Below are 20,643 nucleotides of genomic sequence, written 5' to 3'. Positions count from 1 at the left end.
CGACCGTTGAAACGCTAAAATTTGAAAAATAGGGAGAGCAGAGCTCAAAGGTTCACAGCGCCCTCTTGTGGACATTGTAGTTATAACAAGGCAGTTGGAGATGATACACAATGTTTGTTGTGAGCGGCGTTATCGCGCCTCGTCTAACCCAAGAACTTTGTGTTTGTTTTACAATCGCGTGTCCTTGTTTAGTCGTTTCGATTCCGTTCAAACTAGCTAACTGCGTCCATGAATCAACAGCAGTCAAGGACAACTTCCCACACACACTTCCTTTCAGTCAAAATTCGGGGACAACATCTAGAGGAGTTGTATCCATTTTGGCCAGTCAAAATTCAAGGAAACTTTAAATTTTTACGTTTTAGTACTTGAGGAGGAAATGTGTTATCTATTAGTCAACAGTTGGGTACAAATCGGTAATAACAAAGTGGAGGCTGTCAAGTTGCCTTGCAGTCATCACTCGGGGACAAAACGAGGTTTGCACTGCGTTGCTGGTGTCGACTTGCCGTCGCTTGCTTACTGGCCGGTTCCGGTCGGAAGAACCGCGCCGGTCTGAGCTTTCTGGGGTGGCCCGACTGGAGGCTCGTTGGTCGGACGTGAGAAGCGAATGGAGGAAATATAGCGGCATGCTGACTCTTCCAATTCTGGTGTCGCGCTAACCTCAGGTGAGCATTCACAAAGCTATTTGAATGATTCTTATTTTGAAATGTAAGACTTGAAATGGTGCTTATTTTGAAATGAAGACGCCGTACGTCATCATTCGGATGACAGCAACAAACACAAAAGAGTTTAAACAAAAAATAGCAACAAACGCGGCCGATGTCATTTTGTGTTTGAGCGCTTTGCTTCCAGCTTGTGTGGCGTCTTCGCGGGTGTTTGCTTGTTTAACTGTTGCTTCCAAGCAGCAATTGACCTCAGATACAACTGGAATCAAGTCGCAAAAAAACAGGTACAAGTTTCATTCTTCAAAAGTCTATTTCAAAATATTAGGAACACACTTTGAAAATACAATGTACTGAATTATAGAGAAAATAAAAACCTGATCATTAAAATTCGGGTTAGATGGATTATCTGCATTTTGACACAATAGCCATCAATTTCAAATTGGGAACTATTTTGTTTCTTAGAATTTTCACGGAACCTTTTATGAGATTCTGCTGCCGGGTTGAGTTCTTGTTTGGACTTCAAAGCAAGTTAAAGATGACAATTTGAGTTGTTGCTTTTTCATTTCTCTTTCATTTTGATAAAATTGGGACAAATTGAAATCAATTTGTACAAGGTGTAGGAAAAAAAAAATTCAGGTAGCCTACGACTGTACGCACGCAGCACTTCCACATTCCATGGGCGTTTCTAGCCCATTTTAGGGGCTGCTTATGCACCCATAAATTGAATCCCAGCACCCCTAAAATTTAATAGATTATTTGGAAATTGTGGTACATACAATTGTGGAGTTTTTCTCGGACATACGTCAGACTACTCTGTACATCTGAAATGCTGTTTAAAAACCCCTTCAAGGTATTTCAACCAATTGTTTTGTTTTGTATTTTAAATGTGACACCAGTATTTTCCTTTACAATAAATGACTATTGGCTCCAAGTTTTGGCTTATCTGCATCCTTGGCCGTTTCTAATTGGCTTCGGTACTGACAAAAATCTCGGCCGGTCTCCAAATCAAAGAATGATTTAAATTCAACTCAAATGTATTGCATATGAAAAGTTCAACAGAAATGCTGAAATTTTGTAAACGAGCACACTTCCAAAAGATGATATGAAAATGCCTGAAAGTGCACTGAAAAAAACAACAACCCAAAAAGGATTCCAAAACGATTAAAGTCACGGGACCAAGAATGCACAGTTTGTACGTTAATTCCTTGGCAGACCACTAGAGGGAGCCCGACTAGCACCATTCAGCCACGGCGAAACTTCAAGCTTTTATCAAAGCTTTTCAAAGCTTTTATCCAACTAAGGCAATGACTCAGCTTGGTGAAACTTGGAGCTTATTTTGGGCATCCCAAAGCACAATTTTTAGACAGGAACATCCAAGAATTTGGGGTAGTATTTTTTTTTTTTGTGGGTTCCTGATTCTGGAGTGTGGACATGTGACTGCAGGTGGCGCTGCTCAGCCGCATCGAGTCATTAGCATTAGCATGTTGGAGGCTATAGGCTATGCTGCGAGTTACGCAACATCCTTTTATTTATTTTTTTATCTTGTGCCAAGGGCCATGTTTGTTCTTCTCCACGTTTACAGGTTCAAAGGTCATCTTGCTGTGTGTGCGTGCATGTGTGTGTGTGTGTGTGTGTGTGTGTGTGTAAAACCAGGAAGCAAAGGGCATATATCCACAAACACACCTTTCTCACGCGCAGACGGTCTAAATGTGAATAGTAAATCTTGTGAGGACTTCCTATTGCAGGCTCCGCCCTCTCCCTGTCAGGTGCTGCGTGAGGAGCTTAAGCGATCTGCGAGCCGACCTCCCCCAAGGAGGATTTGCGGCAGCGGTTGTCGGCCTTTCACTGGACGGCGCAGACGACGTCACTTTTGGGCGCTTTGGTGCTTCTCGCCGTTTTCATCGAAGTCGTCGCTGGCCCGGAACGCTCCCATGTGACCTTTGGGTGATCTACTTCCTGTAGAAGGTCAGTGACCTCGCCGCTTCCTGATGGTCATCACAGCGACAAACGTGCTTGCAATTTATGTTGCTGGATTGGGCGCACACACGCTTTGTAATGTGATGATGACGTTAGCATTAAATGTTAGCGTTAGCATCAGAGTTTTGATGCTATACTGTATGTGTGTGTGTGTGTGTGTGTAGGTGTGCACAAATCTTCTTATCTTCTTACTTGTGTGTGTGTGCGCAACAGCTGTTGTGTTGTCTGCACTCAAACACAAAGCTTCTGTGCATGTGCACGTGTGAACAGGAAGGGGAGGGGCTAGAAGAATTTTCTCCTCCATGCACATGGCCTGTCAATCACTGGACATGCAGTACATGACGTGTTGTTTGAAGTGTGTGCGCGCGTGTTGTGTTGAGGTGTCAGTTACCATGGCGACATTCCCAAATCGATCCCTGAGCCGCTGGCTGTCTCCAAGGTAACCGGACGCACAGGGAGGGGAGGGGCTGTGTGCTGAGTCCGGTGGGTGTGTCACGTGTGTGTGTGTGTGTGTGTGTGGGGGGGGGGGGGGGGGGGGGTGCGTGTGTGCGTCTCTCCTCTCCTTCGTTTTCTTCTTCTCACTTCCTGTTTGAGCGGCGTCATTTGTCGATTCTGAGAATATTTGTCAACGTTTAATGGACCTCCGAGCCATTTTGTACCCTTTGGTGTCATCTCACGTCTGTTGCCATGGATACTGAAGCGAAAATGGATGCCTGCGCAGCTAAATGATGAAGTGAAGACAACTGTGGGAAAAGTCATCACACAACTTGAAATGTGATCACTCTTTTTACATGTTAATTCAGTTCCAGTTGTTACACTTCTAATCTTATTGCATGCTGTTTTGCCTTACTTGCACTCGAATGACACTTATGAAGTTGTTTGACTGGTCGCACATTTTGAACAATTGTGATAATGTGCATTTGTTTGCCTTTCAGTTGTTCTTCACAAACGAGATGATCGGCGATGAGGCGCCAGCCTTTGCCTCCTCCATCTTTGGCTCACCCTATACCAAGTCAGTCTTAGTTGGCTCCCATTAGCTCTTATTAGCTCGCTTAGCGTCTATTTGCTCCTGTTAGCTTTGGCTTTGCATGCCAGCCCGGGATGAATGTCATGTCCGAATGCTAACAGTAGGAACTTCATGTTTGCATGCTATAGGCTGCTAATGTTGCTAACTAGAGCCACTTGTTGTGCTACCACTGCTGATGCTCCTCGTGTTGACCTGAGAAGCCAAAGCTAATCCTCAAGCCGACACCGCTGCCGCTAATTCCATCAAGCTCACATGAATGATACTGACATGTTCAATCAGCTCGTTGGACCATTACCAGAACTTAGACTTGGCCTGGACTCGAACCATGACTCGGACGACCAGAACTATGACCTAGAGTCGGACACCTACCGTGACCTGAACCAGGATCTAGACCAGGACCTTAGACCATTACCTGCACCTGGATCCCCCTTGACCTAAACCATGAACTGATCTGGATCCAGAACATGATGAACCATGACTCAGATGACCAGAACCATGATCCAGAGTCGGACATGTACCGGGACCTGAACCTGGATCTAGTCCAGGACCTTAGACCATTACCTGGACATAGTTTTTGTCCTACCCTGCCCTGGACCATGAACTGGATCTGGATCCAGAACATGAACCTGGACCATGAACCTGGATCTTGACTTAAATTACGTCCTGGACCTGGTTCTAGCACTAAACTGTGACATGGCCAATGACCTGGACCATGACCTGAGTCTTGACTTAAACCAAGTCCTGGACTTGAACCTAATTCTAGACCTAAACCATGACCTGGATCTGTATCCAGACCATGACCTTGGACTTGACCTAAAGCAAGTCTTAGACCTGATTCTAGACCCAAGTCATGACTTGGACAATGACCTGAACCTAGACTATATATCCCTATGACAACCTGGACCTTGATTTAGCGAGACCCTAAACCATTGCTTGGATCTGGATCCAGACCTGAATCTTGACCATCATCCATGACCTCGACTGGAGTGTTAACGAATATAATGTTACAGAAATATAATAATAAGTTGAATGTTTTGCGTATGTGACAGCGGCCATGACGCTCTTGAAGCTCCCCAAGCTAAAGCTAACGCTAAGTCCCGTGCCAAGTCTCTGGTCGGTGAGTTCTCTTCACACATCAAGAAGATTGTTGATGACAATTAGTGACTATCGCTGGCTGTTGCTGATTGGCTGTTTGTGGACAGGAAATGATCAAGTCTATTTCCTGCACTCATCGTCCAGACATAACAAGAAAAGTGAGTCGTGTGTGTCATGGTCAATTGGTCATGATGATGTCATGAAAGTGAGTTTACTGATTTTTATTTATTTTATTTTTTTTACGTCAGGGAAAAAGCAAGCGTTGTGCACGAGCAGCATCAACAGCCACACGGACACGTCTCAGTACCAAGTGGAGGTTGGCGTCCGTCCGTCCGTCCGTCCGTCATCTTCGGAACGCTCGTCATCGTGTTTACGTCGTCGGGCTGTTTGCCTCACGGCTGCTTTTTGTTTTGTTGCCGGCGCAGCACCTGAGCACGTTCGTATTGGAGCGTAAAGCCGGCTTGCTGACGGTGGAGGACGGCGTGCGGCGACTGCGGCTGCTGGACGCCAAAGGGAAGATCTGGACGCAGGATATGCTGCTGCAGGTCCACCACGACAACGTCAGCCTCATCGACACCGACACAAAGGTCAGACGACGACATCATCTTGTGGGCTTGTGTTTTCGAATTCTGGTTCTTGTTCTTCTGCCTTTTTCTTTGTGTTCTTTCTCTTCTTCTGGACATTCTTCCTTTCATCCTTCTTCTCAGGGGTTTTCTTCTACTCCTTATTCTTGTGGTTCCTCTTATTATTTTTGTGCCAGATCTTTTTATCTTTTTTTTTTTTTCTTCTGATAGCTCTCGCAGTCCTTGTCGTGGTTCCCGTTCTCGTAGTTGGTTCACGTGCGTGCGTTTCAGTGCGAGCTGGAGGCGTTCCCGCTGAGTTCGGTGCAGCATTGCCAGGCAGTGACCAACGCGTGTAGCTTTGACTCCATCCTGGCGCTGGTGTGCAAGGACTCGGGTCAGAACAAGGCGGACCTTCACCTGTTCCAGTGCGACCACATAAAGGTGAGGCGGCGTGCGTGCGACCGCGGCCGGGTGCGAGGGTTTCAAAGTCGTCTGAGCGGCGCGCGTGTGCAGGCCCACCTGATTTACGCCGACATCCAGAGCGCCCTGACCGACGCCAAAGGAGGAAAACCCAAGAAACGGCCGGAAGTCCTCAAGTAAGTCCCGCCTGGCGACCAATTCCGGTTGTATGCCTGAAGTGTGCTGGGATAGGCTCCAGCTAGCCAAAAGAACTACAGAAAGTGAACGTCTTAAAAAACAAGTTAATTTTGCTTACTATATAATGCAAAAATAAATGAGAATTTGTTAACCGACACCCTGAAACAGCAAAATATCAACAGAAAACAAAATATCACCTCATTACATTCCATTGAATGCAGCGGCGGTTAGCTAGCCTAATGCTAACAGAGGCTAACAGGACATAGACTAAATGTTAGGGTAATTTTAAACCAGGGGTCAGCATCTATCCATCCATCCATCCATTTTCTTGACCGCTTATTCCTCACAAGGGTTGCGGGGGGTGCTGGCGCCTATCTCAGCTGGCTCTGGGCAGTAGGTGGGGGACACCCTGGACTGGTTGCCAGCCAATCGCAGGGCACACAGAGACGAACAACCATCCACACTTACAAGCACACGCAGGGACAATTCAGAGCGCCCAATCAACCTGCCATGCATGCCTTTGGAATGTGGGAGGAGACCGGAGTACCCGGAGAAGACCCACACAGGCACCGGGAGAACATTCAAACTCCACCCACGAAGGCCGGAGCCGGGACTCGAAACCGAGTCCTCAGTACTGGGAGGCGGACGTGCTAACCAGTCAGCCGCCGGGTCAACATCTAATTCATTCTAAAACTAGCTCATCAGTTGATGGGACATTGTGATTTCCTATGAATGTTGTAGAAGTTACTGTTTTTAAAGGCAACGAAGCTTCATTCATGTAGCGCATTTCATACGCTAGATAGCATACACTAGCTAGCGTATGCAGAGAAGAACATCATTCAAATGTGATGGGTTCAACTGGTCGCAAAGGCTGCATCTGCCATTAAACTAAAGCTCATTGATTGATTGAGTGATTGATTGATTGATGCGTGCAGGATGATCCTGAAGAGCGACGGCGAAATCCCACCGCCTCCTGCAGCACCAGCCCCGGAACCGCCGAGCAGTCCAGAGGATGCGGAGAGCCGTGCCGACGCCCGGTCGGACCAGAGCGGTGAGTGATGTCGCCGCAAGCGCTCGCCGAACAGGAAGTGACCTCGCCGCTGCGCCTTCGCACGCAGGTGAACGACAGGCGGCCCTGTGGCAGAACGGGATGGCGGCCGTTGTGGACCGAGACGTGGTAAGAGGAATACCAACAGAGTAACACGTTGACCTAGCGGCTAGCGCACGTGTCTCGCAGTTTGGAGGTTTCGAGTTTCAATCTCGCCTCGGATGCCCCCTTCCGTAAACATGTTAGCATGATTGACGTTTGTCGATATGTGACCTGACATTGGCTGGCGACCAGTCCAGGTGGTCCTAATGAGTTTGGATGTGCTCAGCAAATCCTCAACCACCTCCTGGACGACATCGAGGCCTTCATCGGCAAACTGCAGAAAGCGGCCGAGGCGTGCAGCCAGCTCGCCCAGCGGAACAAAAACAAGAAGCACAAGAAGAAAAGTCCCGGAGGTGCGACCCACGTACCACTTGCTGTTTGAGGCTGTCGCCATGGAGACCAATTGAGTATTTTCCTTCTAGAGGGCGTCCTGACGCTGCGCTCCCGACCGCCCGGCCACCAGCACTTTGTCGACTGCCTGCAGAAGTTCAAGTTTGCCTTCAACCAGCTGGTGAAGTCGCACATGCAACCGAGCTGTTGTCAAGGCAACCGTTGATTGACAGCCACCCATGCGTCCGCTTCCTCAGGGCAAACTGAACGGTCAAATCCAGAACCCGAGCGCGGAGGAGCTTCTCCACTTCCTGTTCACCCCACTCAGAATGGTAGGGCCCGTCCCGGGTGCCGGACGGCAAGCGTGGCTGATGGCCCCTTCCCCCTTTTTTCCCGCCGCAGGTGGTCCAGGCATCGGGCGGTGCCGAATTGGCCCGCAGCGTGACGGTCCCGCTGCTCAACCGCGACGCCATCGAGCTTCTGCACGCCGCCGGCACTCCCGAGGAGCGTCACCTGTGGGTCGCGTTAGGGGACGGATGGACCAAGTGCAGGTCGCTGTCATCGGGCTGGGTGGCGACCGATCCTCCGCTGTCTATCTGCGTCCTGACCGCCGACTGACTGCGTGCAGGCTGGAGTGGCCGAAGGACCACTACTTCCCGGCGTGCCCGCTGGTGTTCGCCGATGGTTGGGAGCCGCCGCCGTCGCCATCGGCGATACCCTTTCAAGATCATCGGCCAAGTCCAAATGACGACGAACGTTACGCAAGACGGGAAGCGGGCACGTCGCACTCGGAGGAGGTGAGATGGCGTCCCATGTGTGCGTGACATCACTTCCTGGAGCTCACCGGCCTTTTTGTCTCCCAGGCATCCCCGCGACCGCTGGCCGCCCACAGACAGATTTTGGAGCAGGGCGTCGCCCCTGAACACGTCATCGGACGCCAAGCGTGAGTGGCGTGATACCCCAGAGACCCCGCCCCCTTTGCTTTGGCAGCATGGAAACGTCTCAGGTGACTTCCTGTGGATGTGGGCGTGGCCTCGATCTGATTGGCGGCTGTTTTTCAGGAAGCAGAGTAAACACTTTGCCAAATCCAAGTACGACTTTGTGGCGAGGAACAACACCGAGCTGTCTGTGATTAAGGACGAGGTGGTGGAGGTGAGACCCCCACCCCCCAAGTGACGAGACCCCCACGACCCAGCACGACCTTTCTCTCCTGTACGTCAGGTTCTGGATGACAGGAAGCAGTGGTGGAAGGTCCGAAACGGCGATGGCTCACTAGGCTACGTGCCAAACAACATCCTGGAGGCCGCCGCACCCGCCGTCGACATGACCGGTCGTGGCGAGTCCGTCTACAGCCACACCATACAGGTGCGCCCCCCCCCCTCACCTCATCCAAGGACCACATGTCACATAGCTCCACCAGGCATCATGCGTCACCTGGCGAAATGTCACATGACCACACGTCACATGACTCCACCCGTGTCACATGAGCACGCTCACTCACGCATGTCCACTTGACCTTTTTGTTTGTGAAGCTGATGATGCCGCGGAAGGAGTTTGAGATGTTCAAGGTACGCTGGCGGGTGGGGGCGGGGCTTAGCAGTGGCTACGCTTTGCTTCTTAAAGGGACAGTCGCACGTTTGCAACATGACACGCATGTCCGACTCTTCCTTGTGTGTGCGTGTTAGCGTTTGATGTCCGGCTGGGCGACTCGTTGTTTTTTAGTGATTCGAGTTTATTTGCCAGGGTGTTTTGTTTTTGTGTATTATTTTGGTGAATTGTTAGATAAAACACTTACATACTTTAAGTGCTAATAGCGCAAGTAAAATGCCATTGAGGGCCTTTAAAAAATGAACAAGGAAGTAGAACTCGCCATGTAGCTTCAAATATCGAATCTTCACATGCAAACACACACACAGATAATATGTGAAGGAGTTATTGATCGCCCAGCCACAGTTTGCTGTGTTTGTTAGCTAGCACAGAAGCTAGAGGCTAACGCTAGGAAACTAACTGAGGAGAGGAGTAACCTTGTTTTGTTTTTTTCCCCTTGTGTGTGGGTTGCAGCAATTACTGGGAGAGCTCAACGAGGTATCCTTTGACCTTACCACATTTGACCCCAGCCCTGTTGCCCGCCCCTCATCGTGTCCTTCCCACCCCTCAGAAGCAGACCAGCGCCAGAACAGAAAACCTTCCCGCCAAAGTCATCCCTACGGCCGCACCCCCGCCGACGCCCACGTCTGCGCCTCAGCCGGCCGCGGCCCGCGCCGGCCTCCCCGTGCCGCCGCTGCCGCCGCCCGCCATTGACCCCACCGTCGCCAAATGCTCTGTGAGCCGCCATAACAGTACGGCATCCGGTGAGGCCGCCACAGATGACGACGGAGGCGTGAGGACCCTCGCCCGTGAGTACACTCAACGCCAGTGAGTTAAGGAGCTTCAGTTATTTTTATTTTTTTGGTACTTTCTTTGTTTTTTTGTGTTGATTGACTAACCTTGCCAGCAAGCTGAATTCTTGCAGTATTGTGAGTTCACAAAGGTTATTGATTGATTTTTTTTTTTTTTTTTTATCTGTCCCAAAAGCTTTTTTTTTTTTTTAAATTTTTTTTATTTAATTGTATTTTTTAAATATGTAATTTTACAGTTTTATTAGATTTTGAAATGTATCCAGGTTTGATTTTACCTTTTTTTTTTTTTTTTTAAGCCTTTTTTTCTTTTAACTAAAATTATTTTTTCACAGAACTCAGTAACTTATACAAAAAAAAAAAACCTACAAAAACAACTGCTGTCGCTTTTCATGTCTCCAAACATATGAATTCTTGTTTTTTTGAACTCATCATTATCGTTTGACTCTTTTGTTCATTCTTAAAAATGTTATGTTGGTGTTTGACCTTGATTTTTCTCTTTATTCTTTTGAGGCCAGCTGTAGTTAAATGACAAATCATCACCGTTTGTCTTTAGCTGTCTTGGTTTTGACTGTTGACTTTGTGTGTGAACGTTGCCATCCAAAACGTGTCGCCAGGCAGGAAATCCACCATGGAGGAGGTCCAGGATGAGCTGCTGCACCGACTGACGTTGGGTCACAGCGCGCACAAGAAACTCGCCGTTCCGTTGCGCCGCGCCGCAAACGTGCCCGGCGTCAGCATTACGTACGAGTCGTCGCCGGATGACGTGCGCTGCTGGCTGGAGGCCAAAGGTTTCAGTCCTGTGTGAGTATCACGCGACACGAGCTGCTCCGCTCTCGCTTTGCAAATTGAAGCCGTTCATATTTCTCCATAGAGAAAGAAACCAAGTCCGTGTTAAGCGTGAGTGTGACTGTCTGCACGCAGCACCATCGGGAGTCTGGGGGTGCTGACGGGGGCGCAGCTGTTCTCGCTCAACAAGGACGAGCTGAAGACCGTCTGCCCCGACGACGGCGCTCGCGTCTTCAGCCAGGTCACCGTACAAAAGGCTGCGCTTGAGGTAAGTTGACGACTTGATCCCCCAGCGGAGCAAAGACTCCACGTGACTTGACGTGACTGAGCAAGTTTGTGTGACTTGCGCACAAGCCAAGTCCTGGCACGGCTTGACTTGATTGCCAGAATAAGTTGGGACTGGTTTGAGACTCCAAATGTTGGGACTTGGCGCTTAAATGTGTGTGTGTGTGACCTGCCTCCCGTCACTTTCTGTGGTCGCGTGTCGTCGTTGCGTGTGCTATGTGGCGAGTGTGCTCTGTGATCTCTTCAGGTCTTCTTCTGAGCCTCCTCTCATCTTCTTCATGGCTTTATTCAGGTATCTCCTTCTTCTGCGCCTTTAAAGTAGCATCACCACTCCCCAGGTGTCCACTTCCTGTTGTCCTGTAGCACTTCCTGTCAGAATGAGGAACAAAATGGGATCTTGTTCCTCATGTTTGTCCCTCACGTCAACCGTCAAAGCGTAAACCTTCGCGTTCAAACTACGGCCCGGGGGCCATTTGCGGCCCGCTGTCCTTTTTTTAGTGGCCCACGCCATGTGCTAAAAATGGCATTTGACTCAGTTCAAATAAAAGAAAAAGAAAAATGTTTGGAGATGGTCAGAGTAAGAAGGGAGGGTGTCGAAATACACAAGTGCTATTAAAGTTTATTTTAGTTAACTAAAACTAACGAAAAAACTAAAATTCTAAACAATTTTGTTAACAAAATAAAATAACGAAAATGCTTTTAAAAAAAAGAAAGCTAACTGAAACGACATTTTGTTTACAAAACTAACTAAAATAAAACTATAATTATAGCAAAAATGTCCGTCATTTTAGTCTTTGATCATTAATTTAATGCATGAGCCTTTGGGGATGATTTAAAATGTGATTTTTAGTTCATTTATTTTCATATAAACCGGAATAATGACGTTGTGCCCATGGTGTTTTTTAAAATATTGCGCACAAGTAATACACATTAAAAATATATATATAATAATAATAATACTGTAACTAACATTTATATTTATTAAAGAACTAAAACTAACAGAACCACCCTGAAAACTAATTAAAACGAACTAAATAAAAAAAAAAAAAAAAAAAAAAACTCAAAACAAAATAAAAAAATAAAATGAAAAATTCCAAAACTATAATAACCATGAAAAAGTTAGGACACCCCTGGCGTAAACACTGATGACGCCATGTTATGACATTCGTTTTGGATTTGCTCTAATGTTCTTGTTCCTCTTGTTGTTGTGCTTGTTTTTCCACATCTGGCCGATCTTCAGCGTCAGTCTGGCGCCGAGCTGCAGGAGGTCATGAGGAGGCGTCAGGAGATGCTGGAGGCCAGTATGGACGACTCGGTGCAGTCTTGATGAAGACCCCGCCCGTTGAAGGTCACATCGCTCGCTTCCTTCCTCCCTCGCTCGCTCAAATACTCGTTTGGCGGCGCTTCCTGCTCAGGTGGCGTCTAAGTTGCGCCGTCTCGACGGAGATCCTGCGGCGGCTCTGTAGAAAAAAAAAAGAATGTTCCTGACACCCCAACACCGATGTTGAAATGCCGTCATTAGCATTAGCATTAGCGTTAGTGTTAGCCAAGAAGAAGAAGCCATGTTAGAGAAAGTGGTGTTAGCGTAGCCACGTAGCTCGCTAATCACCACAGCGGGACACTTGAAATCACGTTGAGAGAGTAAATCATTCAACTAAATCAACTTGGATGTCAAAGTTCATTTCTGTCGCCAAGAAAATTGCAGAGAGAATTTGGCATCTCCAGCAAGGCTCCAGACTGTGCCTTGTTCTTCTTTGCCGTCCGTTTCCTATTAAAACGTCGTTTGGCAAAGCAACTCTTTTGGGCGTCAGTGCCAACCGGCCACAAGTTGGGCAGCAACAAAAAAAGAAGAGTCAAGAATTATACATGCCACCCCTGGATACTCGCCATTAGGCATATTCCCATATTTAAAAAAAAACAAAAAAAACTATTTTATTTGTTCGTTCGCAATTTTCAGCGCAGTCTGGATTCCCGTATGCGAAATGTTAGTAGTGTTGTTTATGCCGGACGTGAACGAGTGGAAGACGACACAAACAGGATGAGACACTAAAATGAAAAGCAGTCATGATGACAATATGAGATTCGTTAATTCTGTGATTTCTCGTGTCTATCGCCGCCAAACCGAAGGCGGGAAACGTAAAAGTTGTAGAAGCCACTTTCCGCGTTTATTTTGCACGGTGCCTTTTCCGTATCAACATGCGCATTGTGCAATGAGATCGTACATTTGCATAGTCACAGCAGTGTCATCAATAATAATGATGCTTATCATTCTGTGCATTGTGCAATAAAAATAACGGATTCCATCTTGTGGTCTCTGAATGCTTAGCTAATACTCTTTAAAAAAAAAAAAAAAAAAAAAAAATGTTGCTTCTTCTGCTACTGTCAACACATTTGACCTTAAAAGCTAAGCTAGTTAACAACTTTAGTTCCACTTTGTAAATTTACGTTCTTGATTTTGACTTACAGGGTTTGTTTTGACAAAAATCATGTGTATCATCAGTGTTAACTGTGAAAGCTGACGACATCCCTCCTGATGATGTCACCATGGGGAAGCACATAATGATTAAAAAGTATTGGGGCTAAAATTGAACCTTGGGGTACCCCACATTTAATTTCATATGTTCCAAGCGCTGTGAGGTAGGAATAAAACCAGATCCACTAGCACCAAGACTGAGTCCCCCCCCCCACCCCAAGTCTTTACTAGACCTGATACCATTTAAAAAGCTTTAAAAGGGCTATCTCCAGTATTTATTCTAAAACCAGACTGACATTCCTCTAGAATATTATTTGTATTTAAAAAAAGAGAAACATCTTGCAAGAAAAGAACACACACACAGTCACAGTGTACTGTCACAAACGCATGCGCACGCACAAACCGTAAACGTCATACAGGCTCACAGTCACAGAAACGCACACAGTGAGGCGGGTGAGAGGCGACTCATCCATAATAAAGAACTCTTCAAGTGCTTCACGCTGATGAGAAACTCAAGAGAAGCAGAAAGAAGAAGAATGAGAAGCAACAGACAACAGAAGACGCAAATGGACACCAGCCACAAGGTCAGCTTGACTTTTTCTTTGATGTTCTGATTGTAGTCATGACAACGTAGCATGTAGTGGGTGCATGACAAGAATGTTGGGAGACCAAAACATCTATAAGAGAAAAATAGTCAACGTTTTGATTTCTGGAATTAAGTTTTTTTTTTTCGTCATCGTGTGTGTGTGCTCGCTACCATGGACACCATCTTGGGACTGCGGGTGTGTCTTCTCGACACCTCAGATAAGACCCAAGTCATTAAGTGACACTCGATCTGGTGCGCCGCAAAGCATCGTGGGGAACGGCCGTCACTACTCGGAGAAGCAAGAGGACAGCGGGGGGCGCAGGTGAGTAAAGGAGGAGACGTTGGACGTCACGCTTGACATCCGACGCGCGTGCGTGAGGGATGGATACATGTCCGTAATTACAGGCCACTGAAGACGCACGAAACGGAGGAAGAAAAGCAGCAGGTGGTGATCAAGAAGAGGAACGAGGACCTCTCGCTGCTGGAAGAGGTCACACACATTTCCGGGCCTCATGTACATGCTTACATGGCGCTCATGTGAGTGTGTATGTATTTGCATGTTGCAGCTGTCATCCATCCACAGCCAACTGGAAGCGTCTTTGCATCTCCGCGAGCGGCGAGCCCCAGAAGCCGACTTTCTTGGCCGACAAGACAACAAGCACATGTGGCGCAACCTTCACTTCCTGCGCCTCAGCCAGCAGCTCGCCAAGTACGCACGCTCACGCTACACACTACACACAACACGTCACGCTCACACGTGACAGGTGACGTCACGTGTGCTCTTCCAGGCCGTGGGTCAGCAGCTACTTCAGGAGGTTCCCCATGCACATCTACTGCCTTCCTGTTCAGTCAGCCAATCGTAGAGCTCGGAAAATGGGCGCAGAGAAGTTGATTGGAAGAGGCGGGGCTGCATAGTGATTGACGGATCCCGATTCCGAGGCGACGTTTGAAACCGATGAATGTGATCCAAGATCTAAACGTCGATACATATTTGAGATGTCAATTGTATTGTGATTCGACGCAAAATAAAGAAAATGTGCTGTTCATAGATAACGTGTTTTTTTGTTTTGTTTTGTTTTTAATGATGATCCTCACATGAATGTCATTGATATAAGCATCTAAGGTTAACAACTATAGAATGCAATTAATATACAAATTGCATGTTAATTAAAGCTGAGGGGCTGAATGAAAATTGTGCAATGATAAGTGGTGTGGAATGATGTTGAATGACATGGAATAATATGAAATAACCTGGCATTAACGTTGTTATCGTTGTTGGGATGGGTCTAATCAATTGAGAAATCTGTACCTACTGGTTTGGCCAATATGCCCACTTCAATGGGTCGGCCCTCACACAAGAATCTCTGATGTTTTCTTCAATATGGCCGCCCACACACAATAATTTGGGGCGTACCTAATGTGCTGAAATTAGATTAGAAAAACATATCAATTTGTGAATTACATAGAGTAGTTTAATGGTGAAAATCCTCCACAAGGGAAATTGATTGTGCAGTTGTCTCCACAATGAAAATTATACAAGACAAAGCAGGGTTCTATTAATACTAATATGAAAGGTATGAACAAAATTATATATAGTATCTTACCTTTTTCAATACAGAATAAGTCATAACTTCACTGCAGTCTCAGTCATAATAATATGATTCTAATTTTGATTTCTGATTATGAAACCATATAACATCTTGTAATACACACGCTTTGACAGGAAATGGCTGGATGAATATGTAAACGCAGTACCTTTTTTCGCCAGGTGGGGCGGCAAAGTACACGGCTGCGCCTGTAGTCCGCTCAAAGATAAGTGAAGAAGAAGGCAAGGAAGAAGCGACAGAAGATAGACTAGGCGCCATCTTGAAAGAATTTTTTTTGGTCCATAAACGCGTTTAAGCTCCTTCTTGTCGACATGTTGTACCTGGAAGATTATCTGGAGAGTGAGTATAAGACCGGCGGGGGGCGTTCGAGGTGCAAAGCGACCGTTTTGGGGGCTAAATGTGTTCTCTCGGCCGTCTTGTGTGTGTCCGACGGTTAGCCTAGCCTAGCCGAGCTAGCGCGATAACACCCCTCCCCCTCTTTTTTTCTTTTTCCTCCTTTCAGTGATCGAGCAGCTTCCCATGGACCTCCGCGACAGGTTTACGGAAATGAGAGAGATGGACCTGCAGGTCCAAAGTACGTCCGTTCGTTTCCACCGCACCTGTCCTACATAACAGATAGCACACATTTGCAATTTTCAAGGTTTATTAAACAGTGACAGTAACCGTGTTGTGTGCTTTGGAGATGCAAGCAGACAAGACAGCTGGAGGATGATGATTTTATTCCTCTCTGCAGGGCAGCGGAAATTATTACGACAAAAAGACTAGTAGGAGATACAAACAATAGAAGACTAAGCCAGTAGAGGAGAAAATATAAGACAAAATGAGTCGATGAAAAGCTATGCAATAGAAGACAAGACTAATAGTGGGGAAAAAATAGAAAACTTTTTAGAGAACAAACCTAGCGAGGACAAAATGAGTAACGAATAAAATTATAAAACAAAAGTGGTTGAGAACAAAGCAAATAGATGGCAAAACTCATAGTGGGGACATATGGGATATAAATTATTGAAAAGCTAGTACAGAACTATGGAACAAAACTAGTAAAAGAAAAACCTAGTCAACAGCATAAATACTAGGGGTGTGAATTGCCTAGTACCTGACGATTCGATTCGTATCACGATTCACAGGTCACGATTCGATTCGATACCGATTAATCCCGATACGAATGGTCACGATTCGATACCGATTAATCCCGATACGAATTTATAAGTCGATTGTTGCGATTTTTTTTCATTCATATTTAGAAAATACTAATCAGTAAGCTTGTAGAGTGTAAGATTTATATGAAAATGTATTATTTATTTATCTGAAATTTCAGTCTTATAGAGGTTGTAATCTGTTTCATGTTTGAACAGCATTAATATAAAAATATTAAGGCTTAATGTGCCGTTCATATAACATTCTTCCATGCTCAAGGTGTGAATCCTAAAAAAAAAAAAAAAAAAAAAAATCGATTCTGCCGATTATTGAATCGATTCGAGAATCGCGCGATGTAGTATCGCGATATATCGCCGAATCGATTTTTTTTTAACACCCCTAATAAATATAGTGGAATGAGTCATGGATAAAATCAAAAAACAAATAGTTGCAAGATGAGTATAGTAGATGGAATAATATGAATTGACAACTGATGTCTGACAGAACAAACTAGGAACTGAATCAACAATTTATGTGTTTTCTGCAGTCAATTTGAAATATTGTTCTCCTTTTGAAGAATGGGATGGACATTTTTAAAAGTATTTAAGTTGATTCATCATTTAATCAAAAGAAAAGGACAAAACTGGTGGATGGTATTTGTTTATACAAGGTGATCGTAAAGAGCACAAAATGCTCTGCTGTTGCTGTCGTACAAAAAAAAAAGCTGTGACGTTGTCATCAATCGACCAAATGAAACTTGTTGCAATATCATACCAACATTCATTGAAACATTACCTGACCTAAGATGAATATGTTTTCCTGGTGTGTTCACTGTCCAGACGCCACAGACCAGCTGGAGCAAAAGGTGATGGACTTCTTTGTCAATGCCAAAAAGAACAAACCTGAGTGGAGAGAGGAGCAGATGGAGGTCATCAAGAAGGTCAGATGCGTTTGCGGTCACTCTCGGCAAAAGGTGCTACCTGTGTTTGCAAATGGTCGCTGTCCCCTTTTAATGAATGCAAATGCAGTTAACCTGTTGCAGATGCATAACAAAGTTCTGTTTGATAATATGCTATCATTTAAAAAGGATGTAAACACAATTTATCGAGTATTTTTGCCATTTGCTATATTTATTGATAGTTGGCATTTTTGTGTGAGTGAGGTCAAGGGTGTTTCATTGTACAGTTTTTTGTTTTTTTTTTTCACTGCGCAATGACAATGAAGCTAATTGTGTTTGTGTTCAGGATTATTACAAAGCTTTGGAAGATGCAGATGAAAAAGTGCAACTGGCCAATCAGATTTATGATCTGGTGAGTTCACAAGAAATCACGTCAACAGTTGTATCATCGGGAACGCTAGCGTGTAGTTTGCTGCGTGGCCACTAGATGTCCCTCCTGCCCTTTTGTACTCAGGTGGACCGGCACCTACGCAAGCTGGACCAGGAGCTGGCCAAGTTCAAGATGGAGCTGGAGGCCGACAATGCCGGCATCACCGAAATCCTGGAGAGACGTGAGTGCCGGCGGCGCCCGAGCGCACGCTCGCCACTCGCTTCCCGTCACTTCCCGTGTGCTCGCTCGTCCCGCAGGCTCTCTGGAGATGGACAGCCCGTCTCAGCCCGTCAACAACCATCATGTCCACTCTCACGCCACCGCAGAGAGTGAGTTTCGCTTGGCCGTCGTTGTCTTCTTCTTCTTGGTGTGCTCACGCTGGCTTCCGTGGCAACAGAGCGAAGGTACAGCGCTTCGACGCACCACACGACAGAACACGTCCCGGAGAAGAAGTTCAAGTCGGAAGCTTTGCTGTCCACGCTGACGTCAGACGCCTGCAAGGAGAACACGCCAGGTATGTACGCACGTGCCAACAGACACGCCGAGGAGTTGGCACACGCCAGCTTGGCAGCAGCTCGCCTCCGTCTCACCCGCTCATCGTGTTTGGTGCAGGTTGCCGTAGCAACAGCATGACGTCTTCGTCGTCATCTGCCACCAACAACATCTACGGCATCAACTCTTCGCAGCCTTTGACCTCGTACGGCCTGAGCCCTCTGCCGGCCGGACCCGCCGCCGGAGCCGGCGCCATCAGCATGGCCGCCGCACAGGCCGTGCAGGCCACCGCTCAGGTCAGCAACAAAATGTCCGACGCTCAGGGCCTGGGCACTTTTATTGTGCCTAACACAAAGTGCAAAGTCTGAAAGGTTTGAGGTGCATGTGCCGTAAAGTTGCCGCTGCGTGTCACATGCCAGATGAAGGAGGGCCGGCGGACTTCCAGTCTGAAGGCGAGCTACGAGGCCATCAAGAACAACGACTTCCAGCTGAGCCGAGACTTCTCTTTATCCCGCGAGGCGTCTCCGTATCCGTCTTCCGCGCTGGCATCCACACTGACGCAGACGCTGGCCCCGGCCGCTGCCGCCGCCGTCGCCACCGCCACCGTCAACCCAGACGCTCGAGGCCGCAAGTCCAAGTAAGAGAAAGCAGGGCTGACTGCACTTGTTCTTACAGAAAAATAGAAGGATGAGACAACATGACCACTTGGAATAATGGATCCTGATGTTGCACACTTTGGCCACTGGGGGGCAGTAGAATTGTCCTCACTGCCTTAAAGTTCCAGTAGTATTATCCGTACTGCTTATTATTTATTTATTTATAAAATGCATTGCATTATATACTTTCTATTGTTTTTTTTGTTTGTTTGTTTGTTTGTTTTAAGCCCCAACATTATTGAATAAGCGGTTTCCATGAAAATGCACACTTGTCCACTTGGGGTCGCTCTTGACACATTTTATAACCTCATAAGTGCAACTGTGAACGTATCAGCATTTTGTCTTTTGCTGCTTGTGTTGTCCTGCTTCCTGTTTTTGTCTGATGTTCTTTCCCACGTGGAAGGCGTCCCAAACAAATTGTATTCTAGTTATTATGACAAAACGAGTGCTTATTTTGTAGCGCTCCTGATATTGTGGCTTTTGATTTGTTTTTCTTTGCAGAAGTGGCGTAAAGTCTTCCAACCATCAGTCGTCTTCGTCCTCATCATCATCGTCACTGTCGTCATGCTCGTCGTCGTCCGCCTTGGCTCAGGAACTTTCCCAGCAGGTGTCTGTGTTGCCTGAGGCCGAGGCCAGCGGCCAAGTGGACTGGACCTACGACCCCAATGAGCCCCGTTACTGCATCTGCAACCAGGTCAGGCCGCTGCCGCCGCTTGTCCTTAGCGCCCGTTGAACTCATCTTGTCACTCACCGACTTTTGGATTGATTGCAGGTGTCATATGGAGAGATGGTGGGCTGCGACAATACAGACGTAAGTAACATACAAATGTTTGTATCATCTGTAGGCAGCGTTATTATAGTTTTGGAATTTTCATTTTCGTTTTTTATTTTGTTTTGATGGTTTTCTGTTAGTTTTTATTAGTTTGAGTTATTTGAAAATGCTTACTTTTAGTTAGTTTCAGTAGTAGTTTAGTTTTTTAATAGTGTGTATTACTTGTGTGCAATATTTAATAAACACTCCGGTAAACTGAAAAAAAGTAACGCATTTCGGCTGAGTTTAATGAAAAAGCAGGCAAGCCGAGCCAATGGCGCCAAAAGTCAAGTACACAAAATTGTTGCTTCGGAGCTATGTCATCTATTGGCTGCTGCTAGATGACATCACTTCTGTGTGACACACTTTCAAATTCCGGTTAATCCATCCATCCAGTTTTTCCAATTAAGTATACTTAAGTGTGTACGTGTACATGTGCGTTTTTACAGTGTCCCATCGAGTGGTTCCACTACGGCTGTGTGGGACTGAGTGAAGCCCCCAAAGGGAAGTGGTACTGCCCTCAGTGCACGGCTGCAATGAAACGACGCGGAAGCAGACACAAGTAGAAGATGTGTCGCGACTCACAACACAAACGAACTTCAAATGCTGTCAGCGCTGCTGCTGTTTTGTTTTTAACAATAAAGTTTTCTTCTCAAAAACGCATCCAAGCCTGCCCTTTATT

General features: G+C 46.4%; 2 protein-coding genes across 10 annotated transcripts; both read left to right on the top strand.

The window, feature by feature from the left end:
- The first annotated feature begins 80 nt into the window (after nt 1-80).
- On the top strand, nt 81-13,174 carry eps8a (EGFR pathway substrate 8a, signaling adaptor). Of its 9 annotated transcripts, none has more exons than XM_077499765.1 (26): nt 81-946; nt 2,408-2,627; nt 3,575-3,651; nt 4,716-4,783; nt 4,869-4,919; nt 5,010-5,077; nt 5,187-5,348; nt 5,616-5,765; nt 5,838-5,920; nt 6,857-6,972; nt 7,040-7,098; nt 7,298-7,424; nt 7,494-7,582; nt 7,659-7,733; nt 7,804-7,952; nt 8,030-8,198; nt 8,265-8,344; nt 8,463-8,553; nt 8,623-8,766; nt 8,934-8,969; nt 9,463-9,486; nt 9,560-9,797; nt 10,415-10,601; nt 10,722-10,854; nt 11,119-11,163; nt 12,112-13,174. In XM_077499765.1, exons 3-25 carry the CDS (start codon nt 3,593-3,595, stop codon nt 11,128-11,130), a joined length of 2,370 nt encoding a protein of 789 aa, XP_077355891.1. In that variant the 5' UTR covers nt 81-946; nt 2,408-2,627; nt 3,575-3,592; the 3' UTR covers nt 11,131-11,163; nt 12,112-13,174. The 9 variants fall into 9 exon arrangements, 7 of the variants coding, with proteins under 7 accessions (XP_077355891.1, XP_077355887.1, XP_077355885.1 ...); XR_013278996.1 differs by having other exon boundaries at nt 145-946; nt 10,672-10,854; XM_077499761.1 differs by lacking the exon at nt 11,119-11,163 and having other exon boundaries at nt 87-662.
- A 2,535-nt stretch (nt 13,175-15,709) lies between these two features.
- Nucleotides 15,710-20,624, top strand: ing3 (inhibitor of growth family, member 3). Its single transcript, XM_077501203.1, has 12 exons — nt 15,710-15,876; nt 16,040-16,111; nt 17,514-17,614; nt 17,919-17,984; nt 18,087-18,183; nt 18,260-18,331; nt 18,400-18,516; nt 18,615-18,790; nt 18,914-19,131; nt 19,652-19,844; nt 19,923-19,961; nt 20,411-20,624. Exons 1-12 carry the CDS (start codon nt 15,849-15,851, stop codon nt 20,525-20,527), a joined length of 1,296 nt encoding a protein of 431 aa, XP_077357329.1. The 5' UTR covers nt 15,710-15,848; the 3' UTR covers nt 20,528-20,624.
- The last annotated feature ends 19 nt before the right edge of the window (nt 20,625-20,643 follow it).

This window comes from Festucalex cinctus, chromosome 16 (assembly GCF_051991245.1).
Source record: "Festucalex cinctus isolate MCC-2025b chromosome 16, RoL_Fcin_1.0, whole genome shotgun sequence".
In the NCBI taxonomy this organism is placed as follows: Eukaryota; Metazoa; Chordata; class Actinopteri; order Syngnathiformes; family Syngnathidae; genus Festucalex; species Festucalex cinctus.
This window is presented reverse-complemented; position numbering and strand designations above follow the sequence as displayed.

What these genes read in the sequence shown, in the direction of transcription:
- eps8a (XM_077499761.1), top strand. Translation starts at nt 3,593, where the DNA reads ATGATCGGCGATGAGGCGCCAGCCTTTGCCTCCTCCATCTTTGGCTCA. An exon ending in GTCCAGACATAACAAGAAAA is followed by an intron (nt 4,920 to 5,009) that starts GTGAGTCGTGTG and finishes TTTTTACGTCAG; the next exon opens with GGAAAAAGCAAGCGTTGTGC. An exon ending in AGGCGTGAGGACCCTCGCCC is followed by an intron (nt 9,798 to 10,414) that starts GTGAGTACACTC and finishes ACGTGTCGCCAG; the next exon opens with GCAGGAAATCCACCATGGAG.
- ing3 (XM_077501203.1), top strand. Translation starts at nt 15,849, where the DNA reads ATGTTGTACCTGGAAGATTATCTGGAGA. An exon ending in GATGGACCTGCAGGTCCAAA is followed by an intron (nt 16,112 to 17,513) that starts GTACGTCCGTTC and finishes TTCACTGTCCAG; the next exon opens with ACGCCACAGACCAGCTGGAG. An exon ending in GCTCGAGGCCGCAAGTCCAA is followed by an intron (nt 19,132 to 19,651) that starts GTAAGAGAAAGC and finishes TTTTCTTTGCAG; the next exon opens with AAGTGGCGTAAAGTCTTCCA.